The sequence below is a fragment of the Didymosphaeria variabile genome (assembly GCF_027946475.1).
Source record: "Didymosphaeria variabile strain IMI 356815 chromosome Unknown scaffold_2, whole genome shotgun sequence".
Classification (NCBI taxonomy): Eukaryota; Fungi; Ascomycota; class Dothideomycetes; order Pleosporales; family Didymosphaeriaceae; genus Didymosphaeria; species Didymosphaeria variabile.
This window is the reverse complement of record NW_026611621.1, coordinates 1,068,432-1,085,971: the sequence shown is the minus strand read 5'-3', so window position 1 is coordinate 1,085,971 and position 17,540 is coordinate 1,068,432. Positions and strand designations below refer to the sequence as shown.

Below are 17,540 nucleotides of genomic sequence, written 5' to 3'. Positions count from 1 at the left end.
AAAATACTACTAGAAGAAGGTATAAAACTATAACTAGAATAGCTAAGGCTAATATCTATAGATTAGGAATAGAAACTAAGAGAATACTTAAGGAAAAACCTAGTAAGAGGTTATATCTAAGATAGTTAGAGCCCTATAGTATTCTCTATTCTATAGGTACCTAAGAAAAATAGTAAGCTATAACTCTATATAGACTATAGGTAGCTAAATAATACTACTATTAAGAACTAGTACCCTCTACTACTAATAATAGAGCTAATAGATAGGCTCTATAGGACTAAATAGTTTACTAAATTTAATATACGTAATAGTTATTATTATATATAGATAGCTAAAGGCTATAAGTAGAAGACTATATTTAGGACCTAGTTTAGTTTCTATAAATATATAGTTATACCTTTTAGACTAACAAACGCGCCTATAATATTTTAGGCTATAGTAAATAAGGCACTATATAAATACTTAGACGTATTCTATATAGCCTACCTTAATAACGTACTTATCTATTCTAGTGGGATACTAGAAGAATACGTAGAATATATAAAGAAGGTACTTAAGAAAATAAAGGAGTATAAGTTACTTCTATACCTAGATAAATATAAGTTTTATGTTATAAAAATAGAGTACCTAGGATTTATTATCTTAAGAGAAGGAGTGTCTATAGACCCTAAGAAGATAGCTACTATATAGAAATAGCTAGTTTCTAAGTTAGTAAAGGATATCTAGTCCTTTTTAGGGTTTACTAACTTTTACTAGAAGTTTATTAAGAATTATTCTAAGATAATAGCACTATTAACAGACCTTATAAAGAAAAAGAATAATAAGACTATCTAGCTAATTACTAGAAGGCCTCTAGAGGTATTTAAGAGGCTAAAAGAAATATTCCTTATAGTACCCCTACTCTAGATATTTAACCTAAGGAAACCTATAAGGGTAAAAATAGACGCATTTAACTATATAATAGAAGTAATTCTCTTATAGCTAGATAGAGATAAGAAGTAGAGACTAGTGTTCTACTACTTATAAAAGTTCTTAGGAGTAGAACTTAATTATAATATTTATAATAAGGAACTACTAGGGGTAGTAGACGCCTTTAAATAATAGAAAGCTTAACTTATAGGAGTGTACTTTAAAACTAAGGTATAGATAGACTACTAAAACCTTACTAGCTTTATATTAACTAAGAAGCTTAACTAATAATAAGTATAATAGGTAGAGTTCTTAGCAAACTTTAATTTTACTATTTACTATTAACTAGGAACGCTTAATAGCGCTATAGACGCCTTAAGCTAAAGATTAGACCTAATAGAGAATAAGGCTAACCTCTATAATACTATATTATAAGCGCGTAAGGATAGAATGTTAGAATATAACTAACTAAAAATTAAAGCTTAAGCAGCCTCTTTCTAGTATATAGAACTAGAGGTATATAACTTATAAGACTACTCCTAACTCTCTAGGGAATAAAGAGAAGAATATAATCTCTTCTAAAATAATTTTAATAAAACCTAGAGGGACCACTAATAAAGGGTAATTATTAAAGACTAATACGCACCTATCTTAATTAGGAAGCTATATAGATCTAGGAAATAGGGGCACCTAAGTATTAAAGAAACAACGTATTATATTATAAATAAATATACTATTCTAAAACTTAAGTAAAAAGTTATAAAGGAAATAAGCAACTATTTAGTATACTATAAAAATAAGCCTAAAAGATATAAGCCTTATAGACTCCTATAACCACTACCATCTATAGAGAGGCTATAGTAAAGCGTAATAATAGACTTTATAGTAAAACTTCTAAAATTACTATAACTAGGAATAAAACGTATATGCAATACTATTATAGTTATAGTAAATTAACTTATAAAAGCTACTAAGTTTAGACTAATAGAAGAGTCTATATTAGTAGAGGAACTAGTATATAAGATAGATAATATACTATTTATAGAATATAGCCCCCCTAAAGAATTTATTATAGACTATAATAAACTCTTTATATCTAAATACTAGAATACGTTCACTATAATATTAGGAATATATAGAAAACTCTTAATAAGTTTCTACCCTTAAATAAATAGATAAATAGAATAAATAAACTAGACACTAAAATAGTACCTTTAGTTCTACGTAAATAAATAGTAAGATAACTAGGTAGAACTCTTACCTACAGCGTAATTAGTATATAATAGCTCTAGGTTAGGCTTAATAGGGTACTCTCCACACTATACTAACTATAGATATAAACTAATTATTTATTAGAATTCTAGAGATGTGGAAAGCCTTTCTATAAGAGCTTATAATAAAGCTTAGAAAATAAAGGAACTTTATAAAATCCTATATAAAAGAATTATATAAAAATCCCTCTTAGTATCTAAAAACGCAAATAAATAAAGGATTAAGGGACTAACCTTTAAGAAGGGGGATAAAGTTTTCCTATTATAAAAAAATCTAAAAACTAAAAGGTAAAGTAAAAAACTAAATTACCTATAGGTAGGCCCCTTTAAAATATAAGAAGTTAGAGAACTAGTTATAAATAAATTACTTCTACCTATAGGCACTAAAGTATATAATACCTTCTATAAAAACCTTCTAGAACTAGTACTACTAGATACTCTAATTAAGACCTAGCTAGAACTAGAAGATAATAAGTATAAAGTTAAGGATATTAAGGACCTAAAAATAGTTAAAGGTTAGTAGAAATACCTAGTTAAATAGAAAGGATAGCTAGAATAGTATAATATATAGGAGCTAATAAGAAACCTTATAAACTATAAGGAATTACTAGAGGACTTCTACTAAGGAAGGGGACACCCTTAGAGAGATTATAAGCTAGTATAGTAGAAACTAGGTTAGGAAAAGTAGTAGTAAAAGCTAAAAGATTAAAAGAAGGGTTAGCCTATAACTAGGTAGAATTAGTAAATAAAGGTAAAAATAGTAATAGTATATAAGTACTACTAGAAGCCCTACCCTCTACTAAGCCCTTCTCTTATAACTAATCTATTGCGTTAGTAACCTAGAGATTATAATAAGTAAAGAAATATTTCTTTACCTTAACCTTAGCTAACTCTAGTTTAAGATAGGTAGTTTTAGTATATACCTAAAGAAGAGCTAACTACTTCTACTCTTTTTTTTTATAAACTAAGGTCTAATTATCCTTAGGGACCTATAAGCTATAATTAGTATAAGCTAAAATATAACTAGCGTATTAACCTAAGGTTACATCTATAAAATAGTAGAGTTTTAACTTCTAATAATACTTATAACTAAGTAATATCTTAAGGCTTTAGAATTTAACTTTTAGTATATAAGTATAACGTTTCTAAACTAATAAGTAAGGAGCTTTAGGCATATTTAGGATAGAAAGGGAAATCTAGATTAGGGTATAACCTAAGTAGGTAAGAGGGCTAGCGTACCTTTATACGTCTAATAGGTACTAATAGGCTAGCTATACTATAGGAAGCTAGACTAAGGTATTAGAATAATACTCCTAAGGGGGGGGATAATATTATAATTATAGTAGGACTAAGTAAGGTAAGTAGGGAGGATTACACTTAGAATATTAATAGTAGAGGTAAGCTAGATTAAGCCCTATAGGCTAGCTAGATAGGTAGCTTATATTATTTATTATATAATAAGGCCTAGTATAAGTAGGAGACCCTAGGGACTTTAAAGGCCCTAGGGACCTTAGGAGGTCCTAGGACTTTAGAGTCTAGATAGGATCTCCTAGATAATAAAAAATAGTATATAGTCTAAAGGGACTTTAGAATCTTTCCTATTCTTTATAGTTAAAATTCTATAGTTAAAATTAGAGTATATCTTCTATACTAAGATCTATTAGTCTTCTTATATAATTATTACCTTACCTTCTATAGTAAGGTTAGGATATTCTTTTACTTCCTTATTATTATTTATCTACTCTTGTCTACTAAATACCCATAAGGTCTAACCTAGGTTAGGTACGTAAAAACCCCTTATAATACTATTCTCTTTTATAATAATTTCTAGTTAGCGTTTATTATAAGCTTCTAGTAGTATAGAGAATAGTAGTAAGATTATTATAGGTAATAATAATATATCTCTATTTTATAGTTAAATTAGTGGTTTATCTAAGTATTCCTATATATTTACTTTATTAGTAAAGGTTACTTCTTTACCTTTAAACTATAAGTAAGGTATTAGTATCTACTTAACTTCCTTATCTACTATTTTAGATTATTCTTCTTCTATATCCTTATAAAGTTATAAATTAGTTAATAGCTCTAATCCTAATTTATTATTAAGTATAAGGTTATTAATAGTATCTATAATAATCTATTCTTTATCCTTAACTTTCTTTATTAGAATAGTTAGTATATTTAACTATCTAATAACCTTATTCTTAGATCTATAGTTCCTAATAATATGGCCTAGTTTACTATATATAAAATATATATAAGTCTTAGTCCCCTAGTATTAGGTTCTATCTAAGATATATATATTAGGCTTATAAAAATCTAGTCCTTTTTCTTTTCCTTTACTTAAGTAGTTAAACTAGATATCTTCTATTAGCTAGTATCTATAGAAGTCTTATAATATATATTAAGGTCCTTTTAGTAGTACCCTATAGACTATAGGTACTAGTTATCTAAAACTAATATTTCTTAGGTTATATTAAAATTTCTATTATAGTGTAAACTATTCTCTATTAATCCTAATTAATTTATTATATAATTTATTAAGGGTTCTAATAATTTCTCTACTATATAGAAGTTCTTCTTATAGAGGTTTCTTAAGATCTTATTTATATATTATTATTAGTAACTTATTATTCTAGTTAAGTTATATAGTATTTTTACGGAATTCTACTATATACTTAGCTACTAATTATTACTATATTATAGTTTAAATATTTCGTGCTATAATAGGTACCTTATTAGTAATTCTAAATATCTATTTAAAATATTTCTTAAAGTTAGTATAGTCTTTAATAATATTAACCGCGTCTATATAGTTATCTATATATTCCTTATCTTTATTATTATAGTCTATTTCTAGATACTTAGTTATATAGGGTTAAATCTATTCTCTAGTATTATCTTATATATAAGTAGCTATAAAGATAACCTTTTATTTATCTTTAGGTTATTTATTAAGTTTAAAGAAGTAGAGGTCTAACTAGAAAAGCTAGATATTAGTATACTTTCTATTACTATAATATAAATTAGGTTTATATACTTTACTCTTAGAGTTACCTATTAGAGTAATAGTATTATTATCTAAAGCTATAGAAGAAGTAGGAGTTCTTATAGTTATATTAAGGGTATTTAAGATATTAAATCTAGAAAGAGTAGCTAATTCTAAATAGGTTAGAATTAGTTCTTAGGTAAGACTTATAGAGGAAGAAGAAAGAGATTCTTATTAATATAAAAGTATCTTATAAAGTATAATAAGTTAATAAGGAGGGCCTAAGTAAATCTAAATAATAGATTAAAACTTAGGTTAAATATAAGAATTAATAAGATTCTTCTATTCCTATATATATAACTAATCCTATAATATCCTATAGTTTTATAAAATCCTAAGTATAGAATCTATAGGATTCTATAGTATATTACGTAACCTTTTTATTATATAGTTCTAGTGTTCTAAGGCTTAGTATATAGAATACTATAGAATATTATCTAATTCTTTAGTAGGGCTATAGCTACCTTTTATTATAAGTAGCTTTCTTCCTATATTAGGTCCTGGATCCTAACATAGAGTAGAAAAGATATTAACGCTTCGTTTTTCTATAGAGAATACTTTAAATAATAACTACATAACGTTAAGAGAAAACAAAATAATAACGTTAAATATAATTTTAAAAAAGTAATACTTATACTACGCTCTATTTGTTTATAGTATATTGAATAAGAAAGAAAATATAGACTAAGTTATAAAGAGAATGAAATCAAACTAGGATAAAATTATGTTTCTATGTTTATTTTTCTAATAGCTTACTATCCCTAAATTAGTGAGGCCCTACTAGGTGCAGTGGCGGCGGTCGGTGGTGACATCACCTCTACGCGTAAACGAATCCCTGTCAACAGCCTCATTTGTCAAGCGTGCCAGGTCTTTGTAAACACGATCACCTACTTACGTAGCGTATCGTCCGTCCCACCAAACCAATGCGTCGAGAACACCTAACAGACAGCTCCGTGTCTCTGCCACCATGAGCAGCTACCTCCAGAGCTTGTCCTACTTCTTCCGCCTCCCATTCCACATACAATGGCGCACCTGTCTCGTGTAAGCAAACCCGCGAACAAAACTTACGCAGCATTGTGCTAAGTCCCATGCATAGGCATCTCCCACGATTCGTGCCTCTCTCCATCCTTCGTGTGACTTCTCCGGAGGGTCCGCAGCCGTTTATCGTAGCGCTCCCGAGCCGCAAGAACAATGTCATCCCGCTATACGTCTTTGTGCCGCCTGCGCCGGTGGCGCTAGAAAGTGAAGGCGGCGTGAGCATACCAGTGGAAAATGGCGAGTGGAAGGTGCCCGTGGTGCTGGATTTTCACGGAGGTGGTTTCATCATGGGTAGTCCGCTCGAGCAGGCACCATACGCGGCCATGATGGCGAGAGAGCTCGGTGCTGTGGTCATCAGCGTGTCGTACCGCATAGGGCCCTTTCACCAGTTTCCAGCGGCAATCCACGACGCTGAAGATGTGCTCAGCGCGATACTCGACACGGACGAAGTGTCCAAGGCCAGCAAGGTGCTGCGGAACGAGATCCAGAGATACTTTGGCATGACGGTTGATGAAGTCACAAAGAAAAAGAAGCCAAACGCCCTAAATGGCATCCAGAAGATCAAGCTCGATCCATCGCGTCTCGCCATCTCTGGCTTCTCTGCCGGAGGCAACATTGCGCTCAACATGGCCATCTGGGTCCCACCCTGTCCGCAGCTTTTCAGTTCCCCGACCACAACAACAGGCGCAACAGCCCGAACTTCCACTACGATGCGAGGGCCATCTCAAGCTGACACGTTCTCACCGCTACTGCCGCCCGTACGTGCGCCCACAATGCTCGACGACATCTGCCAGCCGTGGCCATCAATACTCCCACCAGAAAAGGCACAGCCGCGGATGATACCATTGCTGCTGTTCTATCCCTCCCTCGACGCGCGCCTCCTCCCACACGAGCGACCAATGAAAGAGCTCCCTAGTGCCCTCCACCCCGACGACAAGAAACCCCAGACACAACGGATGGCAAGTCTTCCCGGTACAAAGTGTCTGTTCACTAAGCGAAAGAAATACTATCTTGATCTTCTTACGACACAAGAAAAGAAGTATTGCTTCGCTTAGCTAAGACACGAGGCAATGTACCAACCCCACTTCTTTGAGACATACACTGACTTTGTACCTTTGCAGCCTGGTCTCTTCTCCATCATGGGCCCGACATACCTTCCCAAAAAGCTCCGCGCCCATCCGCGCGCAAGTCCCGGCCTCGTAGACCCTCACAATGTCCAGAAAAATGCCGCAATTCTACTAGTGCTCCCTGAGAAAGACACGCTCGCCGTGCAAAGCGACGTTTGGGTGGATAAGATGAAGTCCAATGGTTGGAACGGCCCTGTTCGTTTCGGTGATGGCCGCGATAATGACTGGAATGGGCATGAAGGCAATGCGCCTGCGCTGAGCCGCGGGAACGGCGGGATCGAGGTCTGGCATGCGCCTGAGTGCAGACATGGTTGGACGCAGTTCCCGGTGTCCGTGCTTGGTAAACATGAGAAGGAAGAGAGGAGGAAGGTGTTCGAGAGGACACTGGATTTTGTCAAGGAGAACTGGAAGAGGGCGTTGCCAATGGAGGAAGCGGGGAACACGAGTCAGGAGCTCCGACCACTTGAGATTCCTCCTGGTCAGGCTGGGGAAGGGGCTCAAGTTGGAGTAGGCGCGGCAGCGCCACAATAGGTACTGCATCATGGGCGTTCAACTGTATATTTGGGCTGGCCTGAGTTGTATAAGATAAGGGTACAATATGAGCAGCATAGCGTGGAGTGGGATTTGGCGTTCACATAGACGGATATCTTCAGCGGCCGCACAATGTGGTCATGAAAACCAGACATCACGATCAAAACCCTCTTCTGTTGCTTCATCGTAGTGCTTGCGACACAAGACAGGGCCCTCCGATATCACGGGCTACACTAACATCTCATCGCCAAGCTAGATAACCGCGGCTTCCTTCCAAACATAGTCTAGCCTCCCATGTTATCTTCCTCACCCCAACTTCGACAACATCCTCCATTGTTCCTTGCCTTCATTCAAGCCAATCATGATTTAAATTCTTCTGTATATTACCTGTAATCAGATCCTATCACATCCACCGCAATGGTTCCACCCATCGTCAAAAAGAGCTACTGGACCCTCGCGGTGCTGGGCGGCATCTGGGCGCTCCTGCTCGCGTGCGCGATCCATCCCACAGCGCAGAGCCAGTAAGACGCCCACACTGGCAGTCCAACACAGTAACGAGAGAAGCGGCTAATGAGGGATCAGTCTTGTGTACATGCACAAGCTGCACCATGGATACTTCCAGAACGTGAAGAACCCGGAGGAATTCGGATTTGCGAGTACGTTATCTTTATCTTTCGTCCTCTCTGCGGCTGGAGGTGAAGCTAATGTGGTTGGTGCGATGCAGAGGGTCAAGTCACGCCGTTCTGGCTTGAGACTAGTGATCGGGAGAAGCTTTTCTGCTGGCACGTGCTCCCGCTGGATGTCTATCTGGATCATGAGAGGGAGCTTGTGAGCAGTGTGCAGGACGATGTCGTGGAGAGCGGGGAGTTCAAGAATACGTTGGGGGCGAGGTTGCTGAGGGAGGATAAGGACGGTAGGTTGGTTGTGAATTTTCATGGGGTGAGTGCATCCCCTTACGGTCCCACTTCTCGAGAAGTCTGTGCGAGAATGGTGGTTTTGGTATGCTGACGGTGGTATATTATAGAATGCAGGGCATGTAGCCCTAGGCTGGCGTCCCTCGATTTACCGCTCCATGAGCGGTATTTCGCACACGCACACACTCGTGTGCGACTACCGCGGCTTTGGCATCTCCACAACGAACAACAAACCTCATCTACCCACGGAAACCGGCCTCATCACGGACGGTATATCCATCGTATCCTTCGTTCTCAACGAGCTCCAACATCCCGCTTCCCGCACCATTCTCCTAGGCCAAAGTCTCGGCACCGCTGTAACAGCAGCAACAGCACTGTACTTCACAGACCCAGACTCTGCTCTCCTCCCACAGGGGCTTGTGCACCCTCCAGTCGCAGCAAAAGCCCCGCAGCCCTTCGCAGGCGTGATCCTCGCCGCAGCCTTCACTGACTTACCTACTCTCCTGAAGACCTACAAAGTCAAAGGCATCGTCCCCATCCTCTCGCCCCTGCAGAACTACCCTAAAATAGCAAATTTTCTATCAGCAAGAATTATAGACACATGGCCCACGCTGGCCCGCCTGCGTGCTCTCATCACCGCCGCTACAGGTTCCTCCACACCCTTCCATATAACCATCCTGCACGCCCGGAACGACCAGGAGTTTCCCTTCCAGATTGCAGAAACCGTCTACAGTCCCCTGGAAACACTTATGCTAGCGGAAGAAGGAGCGAGTAGTGTGAGCGAGAGGAGGAGCATTCAGGGTGGGGAGAGGGTGCAGAGAGGTGCGTTTGCGTATAGGAAGGTGGAGACGAAGGAAGGGGAGAGGACCGTGGAGGTCGAGGTTGTGAGGTACGGTGGGCATAGTGAGGGTGTGGGGTGGGGGCAGGTCAATTTGGCGGTCAGGAGGGCGTGGAGGAGGGTGGATGGGGAAGGGTGAAGGGTGTGGAGGAGGAGTATAGCGGAGACGAGATCTAGCGTTGTTGACGATGGAACTCCAAGGTTCATGTCGAAATGCAAGTCATTAATGAGGCCGGTTTCTGTACTTGATGAGACTTTTTTCACATAACAGGATGGTGTCCCAGGACAGTATAAAGACGATCGTCTTCAGCGTTTTGATAGGCGTAAACTTGCGTCTCCTCCCTTTTCTGGTTCCATAGATAGCTTCTCGTCCTCTTTCCTTGACTTGGCTCATCAATTTGGCAGTACACGCGCTAGTGTGGTACCCCAGATCAGGCTTTGTTCGAGTAACGAGTGCATAATGCGGCCCGTGAAAAGATTGTCGCTCATCGCTGAATCTGAAGTATTGGCGCTTGTGCCGGGTGTCGTTATAAATGATATCAAATCTTTAGTGCGTGCGGCAAGATGCTGCCACTCAATGCTCGGACTTGAACGAGGCAGTGGATTATTCCCTATCCAGCGTGTAGGGTTCATATTTCCACTGCCACTGCTCATGATCTAACAACAATGCCTGGGTGTCTTCATCTATTTCATCGGCGGATACATCCTTGGATGTTGAATATGAAGGACCGAACGGTTCTCGTGAGCCATCTACGCCATTGAGTGATGAAGGTCGCGAGAAACTCTCAGGTGACATCGGTTTGAGCTTTCTCAAAGCGCGAGCCGTAGACTGTGCTGGTAACTCAGCAGAACGGGTTTCGGTGCGAATATCGTCCATTGTTGCCTCTTCGTTGAGACGTAGGGCGTCTCGCTGCACCCAAGCATTAAGGTTCCACATTTGTTGATCCACGGTCTGCTGCAACTCAATTGTACGATGCTGTAGCTGGTCCCTCTCTTTTCTTAGATCGTCAATCGTCTTCTGCATCTCGCCTCTAACGCGCTCCGCGGTACGAGTTCGTTCGTTCTCTACTAGCCAGTCGTGTCTCTCTTTAGATAAAAATAACCTCCTGCAGCAGACTCCGAAAAGAGGTTGATTGCCAGAAAACTCTTGGGCAGTATCAATCAACGCGAACGCCTCTCTCACATGACCAATTGTAGGTCGCCGTGCGGATTCCCTCGCAAGCATTTTCCTCACTTGATACTTGATTTGATGATCGAATATAACATCCCCCTTCGCAGGTTGTGAAAGCCAATCGTAGATGGACTCAAGGTTTGCTTGAAAACTCTTATCGTGTTGGCTCCTCAGATCTCGTAGCATTTTCAGCCCTGCCACTTGCTGGCTCGTGTACATCTCTAGCAAGACGCACCCCAGTGAGAATATATCCGCAGGACGACCGCTACCCTCATAGGCAGCCACTTCAGGGGCGAAATACTTCGGCGTCCCACGCTCGATCCCCTCGGTGGTACTCATAGTTTGGTCGGAGAAGTCAGTGGCCGTGCCAAAGTCCGTCAACCAGAGGTTCTCTGCCGAAAGAAGAATGTTCGAAGGTTTAAGGTCCTTGTGTCGAATGCTCTGGCTGTGCAGGTATTCAACTGCAGATATTATACAACCCATTCTTCGAGCTAGAAGCAGTGAGCAGCGGTAGAACTCCGATTCAAGGTTCCTGCAAGATAATCCAAGTGCCGTCATTCTTTCTTCTCGTGCAGAATCCCGATCGCTGTTCGGCAGCAAGGATTCGAAATCTTCTAGGAAGGTCGCTAGATCGCATACTGCTACCGGGTATAGCAACAGCCCGAGAAATTGTCGATGTGAGTAGGACCCGGCGAATCTGATGATGTGGTGATGGGACACTTTCTTCAGGATCTCGATCTCTTTTCTTTCTGCCTCCCCAATTTTACGCCGACAGAAACGTCTTTTCCAGGCGAAGGTATGACCTTGTACATTTGTTTCGAACACACTACCCATAGAACCGTGTCCTAAGAACCGGCCTTGCACTAAGGGAACCTCTTCGTGGCTCTGGAAATCCACGTGAGTGCCTCGTCCTGACCAATTTGCCAATACAGCGTCGAGATCACTCTCGGACGTCGTTCCTGTTGGTGCTAAAGTCCGTTCGGATAGGTCCGTAAGCGCACTATCCCAGTACCGAGCAGAGTCGTTCTCGATAGGGGTCCACGTGTCGTCCGCATCCCAGTTGGGTAATGGGGTGGCTGGAGAAACCCTGAAGTTGTCAGGCTTGGAGGGCGTGGACTGATCGAAGATTTCTAGCCTCGGTAAAACAGGTTGCTTGGAATAGCTAGAGTCGGCTGTCGACTGAGGCCGTGCGGAGGTGCGGTCTCCGGGGTCGCTCTTCAGGTCATCTTCGTCAAAATGTCTTACGGGCTCATGACCATATGTATATCCAGGGTCCATTGTACCAGATCTCGGTTTTTTCCTCAGTCCCAACATTGTACAGCATATTCTCTCGGCTGATTTGTTGCAATCAAAGCTGTAGAAGCACTGCTGATGCGTCACCGTGTAGTGCGCTCCTCCCCAGATCGTGAAGACGAGGCTAGTCTCGCCTACCAGGTAATGAAAAGCGAGAGAACACCTAGGAGAGAAGTAGCCGTTGGGAAACGAATCGCAGCGAAGAGTGCCGATGAGGCTTCGACGAGCTGGGCATTTCAGACGTCACGTTCACAAGTCGCGGGGGCTGAGGACTAAGCCTCATCGGAAAGGGAAGCTGCAATGCCCGCAGCCAATGATAATACCCACAAGCCAGCGTAAACATCAGCCTTGCGAGCTCATGCAGGCGAGCTCGCCACCTGTAATCTAACTTGAAATGATCTTCACACTTTCGATGTTGTCGATTCATGTGAGAACTTAGAGTAGGGCATATCCTTTTCATTCCGCAAGATGTCAGCTGCAGAGGTTCTCCAGCTGTCTTGATTTCTTCCGCACAATATCCACGTTATCTGTCCAATCGTGCCCCATTCCATATACTCTAGTCGTAGAAGCGCCTGTTACGACTTGAAGATGCTGTCAAAACTTTTACATGATCCTTCAATCACCTTCCTCGTGCTTATTCCCATATATCCATTCGTTGCATATGCAATCATCTAAGCCCAGCTAAGCGTCTTTCCTGAACCTCAGAGAGCGCGCGGCTGCCGCTAATGAACGCCACGAAACCAACAATGGTCGCAGGCGGCAGAGTCTGGAAAAGGTTCCAGGTGGTGTAGTACAAGAAGAAGATACCCTCCATTGCAAGTATAGATCCGAAGAAAAGGGCATGCGATATTGGCGCGTTACCCAGAGCCTTGCTGAGGTGGTTCGCGTTCGCGCCCACTGTCGCCCAGACAATGAACAACGCAGGAAGAGCAGCAGCAACAGCAGCTGCGAACACCAGACTTATGATCTTAGGCGGGGATTGCGGGTCATCGCGGAAGATATGGTGGATCTCCTTGTCGGCGGCGTAGCGGAGGGGCTTCTCCGGGATAGCGAGGGGGACGTTGGGGTCGCGGGCGACGTTTAGGTCGAAGACCTTAGCTTTGTAGGGCGTGGAGGAGCCGAAGGAGCCGATGACGATGGATGCGGGGATCGGCTTCGAAGAGGTGAGGAATTGGTGCGGGAGGTCCTTGTGGGCCTGCACATGTCAGCTGCGTCTGTAGCCATTGAACCACACGACGTACAAGATTAACATTGCCCTTTCCGCTGTCTTTCACATTAAAGAGGAAAGACTCCTCTACGCCGGTTGCTGGGTCCGTAAGGGTGAGGAAGGCCTGGTGTGGCCGCGTGGCCTTCTTGCCGTCCACAGTAGTGACTTGTAGCTTCAACGTGTCTGTAGCGCCCAACGATACGGACTTGGACAGCGGTGTGGTAGGGCTCAGCCTAGAATATCTTGATTAGTACATATTGACACTGGGACCTGGGAGTAAACTTACTTGTCCTTCGCACCTGCACCCACTCCAGCGCCTTTGCTTGATACGGTGACGGTGGCATCTTCGAAACTCCAGGAAGAAGCAGCCGAGACAATTGCAGCTGAGCTGACAAGCAGCGAGGGAATCAACGACCGAAGAAGCCTCATTTTGACGGTTGTGGTGTTGACGTGGAGCTTCTTGAAGCTACATTAAACTACGTACCGCGTAAGCTGTCCTCTTGGAACGCCGAGTATTAACCGAGCCAGCATCAAATCACGTGACCTGCCGTTTCTAGACACAGCTTCAGACGAGTGCAGTGACCAATGATGCTCAATACGCAGCACAGCATATCTAGCATTCATCTTATATTGTTCTGTGAGAGGCGTATGGTATGGCGCATCATACCTCCCGCTACGAGTTGATCGGAGCACGACGTCACGCCAACCTGCCTAAAAGGGTATTTTACGAGCTACATAGTCGAAAATCGTCGATTACTGCGGACTACATCCGCCGGCGGCCAGTTCCGTGGCGGAAGCTTGCCGTCACGTCAGACCAGAAGCGCTATCATCACACATGAGTGACGAGCCTGCTAATACTCAGGGGACAATACCGAGAAGGAAATTAATCGTGAACAATGAGCCGGTCTCAACTAATCGACCGTTTTTACGAGCCGTCCTTCCCGGCGCACAGGTCAGCCATCTTAACTCGACGATGCTTTTAACGCCAGATTTGCCGTCATGTCAATTCGCCGGGACCACACCACATATGTGCCTGGTAGGCTTCAGGGAACAACACTGAGGAGGATTTGCCTTTTCTGGCGTGCCTACATTACGTTGCTTTCCACTAGCCTCCCAATCATGCTTGACAAACATTACTCCACTGCTGACGCTAGGTAGACTAGACTCAGTCCTTGTTCGCCGCCAAAGTCAACTCACTGATCCTCTTCGCGATAGCATCCTCCACCGTCAGCTCCCCATCCACCTTGTGCCAATGCTGCGCTTCCTTCGAACGCAGCTCATCCTCCTCCTTGAACAACGGCTGCATTCCAACACCAAGCATCGTAAACTCCAAGAGCTGCGCAAGATCTCCACCTATCGGATGTGGGGGCCATTGCTTGAACGCCACACTCATGATGACCGGCTTGACCGCCTTAGACACCGGGAGCTCTACGCCGAAGCCGCGCTTGCCTTGAGAACCTTGTTCGATATCTTCTTCGGTGATGACGGGGAGTTCGTTATCGCCACACCTCGTCCACTTCTGCGATTTGAGGTCGTCCTTGGTGGGCGCGTGTCGGTGCTTCGAGGTGGTGGCTCCGGCGGACTGGTTGGCAAATGGTCAGTGACTGTGAGGTATGAATGACCAACAGGGGTATTACCTTGGGACCCTTAGCCCGGACTGTAGAGATAAAGTGCTTGTAGCTCGGGGCTTTCGTCTCTGCCTCTTCGAAAGCCTCCTCGGTCATCACCGGGCGAGCGAGGCGCACCTTGTTGGTCTTCGGAACAATGACGCCAGGCTCGTATTCGGTATACCTAGACAAAATCTGGATCAGCGAGCCATACAACCGTAGTACGGATATGGGATTGCTTACTCGTAATAGTATACCATGTCGATGTCTTTCAGACTCGAGAGCTGCATTCCAAGCATGCGGACGCTAGGCATAGCGATGCGAGGATGGTCGGTTGGGAGTAGGAATCGAATGTAGGCTCGATCCATCACCTCACACCACGGACCAGGAGTCTTTGCGTTCGGGTTCTCTTGCACGATGCGGTTGCCTCCGCCCCGCGCGTCGATGATGCTATGCAAGTCAACGTATTAAGTGCGCTACTCACATGAAAGTGGAGCATACTTACAGGCAGCCATAATCTTGTAGGGACAGAAGCACCGGTGTGAGCCTGGCATTCTCGAAGACCGGGAACCAAGAATATGCCGTTGAGCGTCGTTGGTTGCGAATGAACTCGCGGTTGTACTGAAGAAGTTCCGACCAGCTTGTGGCAGAGTACCAACAGTCCACTTGCTCGGCGCAAGTGACGCACCTCATGCGTTCCTCCGGATTGTAGTCCTTCAAACGCGCGTGGCACATATCACAGCAGTAGGTTTGGGCAGAGGGTGGGGCATTGGGTTGGGAAAGGACCGGGTCTGCTACACCTACCTTGGGAGGGAAAGCCGGCTGTCGGTCTTGCGACATCTTGATCTCGGGTTTTGTGAGTTGAGTCAGTAGAGTGAGGTGGTGGTGGTATGTGAGAGAAAGTAAGAGTATTTGATCAGGGCTTGGCATGCTTTTCGACGCGTCTTCAAACGCACGCACAGTTGCCGGGGAAATTGCGCTGCCTTCACCTGGAAGGAAGGTGAAACATAGAGAGCTCTTCACCGTGGACCGACATTTCGACGTGCGAGTACTAGTTCTTTGTACTTGACGTTGGCAGCATGAAGTGCCGGTTGGTTACGGTCGACTGAGAAACGCGCATAGTCGGCCATTGTAATCTCTATGTCGGTAGACCTGCGATCCTTCTTCTGATATCTGGGTTCCCTTCCATTCAGTCATAATACAAACTTGCGAGTTTACGGCAAGAAAGGGTCGAAACGAACCTTTGGAAGCCAAGAGTCTAACGCGTTCCACACCCTATTTAAGTATTGATTGTGGTATCTGAAGGGTCAGTAGAACTACAGTAGCAACTGTTTTGCGTTGTGGTTTGCTATTAATAGCCCGAGCAGATGGAAAACCCAAGTAGTTGACTGGGAAGCTGTAACAGTATCGTCAAACGTGTGATGAAGTTGTGAAGTTGACTATCGATCTCCCCAAAGAACTCACATCCTTTGTTGACGTCATATCCTCCTCGAACGGCAGAATATGACAGGGGTATCACGACATTGGCAGCTGAACATTAGTTCGTGGTTGTGAGATTGCTACTGTCCATGTCGTTCAGTAGTGCGTTGCTCGTGTAATGAAAATGAGAACGTTTTAGTTGGCATGGGTAGCTCGATGAAATGTAAGATCGCATCTTGAGACCGTGGTTATGTGGGACGGCATAGGGAGAAGGTTCAAAATATTCCACTTGCTACTTGGGTCTATCTCTTGCTATATATTGAGTTCGGGAAAAAGCACTGCTCGAGCTCGCCCAGCAAATTATACAAGCTGAGCCAGCATTGCTGCCCAAAACGAAGCCTCTCGTAACCGGAGATTCCGGGCAAGGTAATGCCGGCAAGCCACAACGCACAAGCCTGCGAATAAGAATTTTTCAGTGATGGCTAAACATGCGATTCTGTCCGAGCCTCCAAGGACAAATTGACCACAGGATTGCGTCTCTGACGGTCTTTCTATCACGCTTTCGAAGCCTCCTCCAAGATTGCGGCGTTTGCGGGCGTTTTGCGACGATATCACACCACCTCGTCTTGCCTGGTCTCAATGCAGCCACTTCGTTCGCTGGATGTCGTGCAGCAAAACACGTTGCTGTTCGGCGCTTACGGTCCGCACTCGCGGGACTGTTTCCTCCCTAATGCGATGCGTGTTGATCGAGATCGAAGGCGCTGACCCTGCGGCGGCGCAATGCCACAACGTCTTTTTCCCAAATTCCCGGGTCACCCTCATGCCAATGTAGCCTGAATGTTTCGCATGGCTTTTCGAACGCTTCATGCATGTCATCTTAGCGGGCCGCACTGTTCGAAGGGTTCTGTGATATATTCTCCGCAACGTCGTAACTCCAGATGGCTGGTGCCAACCTTGGCCCTGTGCTGGGTGAATCGGCGATCGTGTACCGCCGTGCATATTGCCGCGTCCCTGCATCCACAACGGAACTATTCTTGAGGGTTTACCGTTGTGCATCCGCAGCGATAGGGTTTCCAGGGGCTATTCTTACAGCTGTCAACGTCGTGATACCGGGTTTGTGGTCGCAGCTACCACCATGTGTCTGGCGATGTAGATACGACATTGTT

General features: G+C 43.5%; 5 protein-coding genes across 5 annotated transcripts; 2 read left to right on the top strand and 3 right to left on the bottom strand.

Annotated features, from left to right (window-relative positions):
- Positions 1 to 6,196: 6,196 nt before the first annotated feature.
- Positions 6,197 to 7,925, top strand: N0V89_002059 (uncharacterized protein; the record flags this gene model as incomplete). The annotated part of the gene is made up of 3 exons (XM_056210869.1): positions 6,197 to 6,219; positions 6,326 to 7,306; positions 7,328 to 7,925. 3 exons carry the CDS (start codon positions 6,197 to 6,199, stop codon positions 7,923 to 7,925), a joined length of 1,602 nt encoding a protein of 533 aa, XP_056074342.1.
- A 417-nt stretch (positions 7,926 to 8,342) lies between these two features.
- N0V89_002058 (uncharacterized protein) lies at positions 8,343 to 9,816 on the top strand (the record flags this gene model as incomplete). Its single annotated transcript, XM_056210868.1, has 4 exons — positions 8,343 to 8,416; positions 8,508 to 8,581; positions 8,650 to 8,838; positions 8,972 to 9,816. The coding sequence occupies 4 exons, from the start codon at positions 8,343 to 8,345 to the stop codon at positions 9,814 to 9,816; spliced, it is 1,182 nt and encodes a 393-aa protein (XP_056074341.1).
- Positions 9,817 to 10,281: 465 nt separating this feature from the next.
- On the bottom strand, positions 10,282 to 12,126 carry N0V89_002057 (uncharacterized protein; the record flags this gene model as incomplete). Its single annotated transcript, XM_056210867.1, has 1 exon — positions 10,282 to 12,126. The coding sequence occupies one exon, from the start codon at positions 12,124 to 12,126 to the stop codon at positions 10,282 to 10,284; it is 1,845 nt and encodes a 614-aa protein (XP_056074340.1).
- Positions 12,127 to 12,808: 682 nt separating this feature from the next.
- Positions 12,809 to 13,777, bottom strand: N0V89_002056 (uncharacterized protein; the record flags this gene model as incomplete). Its single annotated transcript, XM_056210866.1, has 3 exons — positions 12,809 to 13,336; positions 13,383 to 13,581; positions 13,635 to 13,777. The coding sequence occupies 3 exons, from the start codon at positions 13,775 to 13,777 to the stop codon at positions 12,809 to 12,811; spliced, it is 870 nt and encodes a 289-aa protein (XP_056074339.1).
- Positions 13,778 to 14,513: 736 nt separating this feature from the next.
- On the bottom strand, positions 14,514 to 15,690 carry N0V89_002055 (uncharacterized protein; the record flags this gene model as incomplete). Its single annotated transcript, XM_056210865.1, has 5 exons — positions 14,514 to 14,930; positions 14,986 to 15,139; positions 15,199 to 15,405; positions 15,461 to 15,595; positions 15,644 to 15,690. The coding sequence occupies 5 exons, from the start codon at positions 15,688 to 15,690 to the stop codon at positions 14,514 to 14,516; spliced, it is 960 nt and encodes a 319-aa protein (XP_056074338.1).
- Positions 15,691 to 17,540: the final 1,850 nt, after the last annotated feature.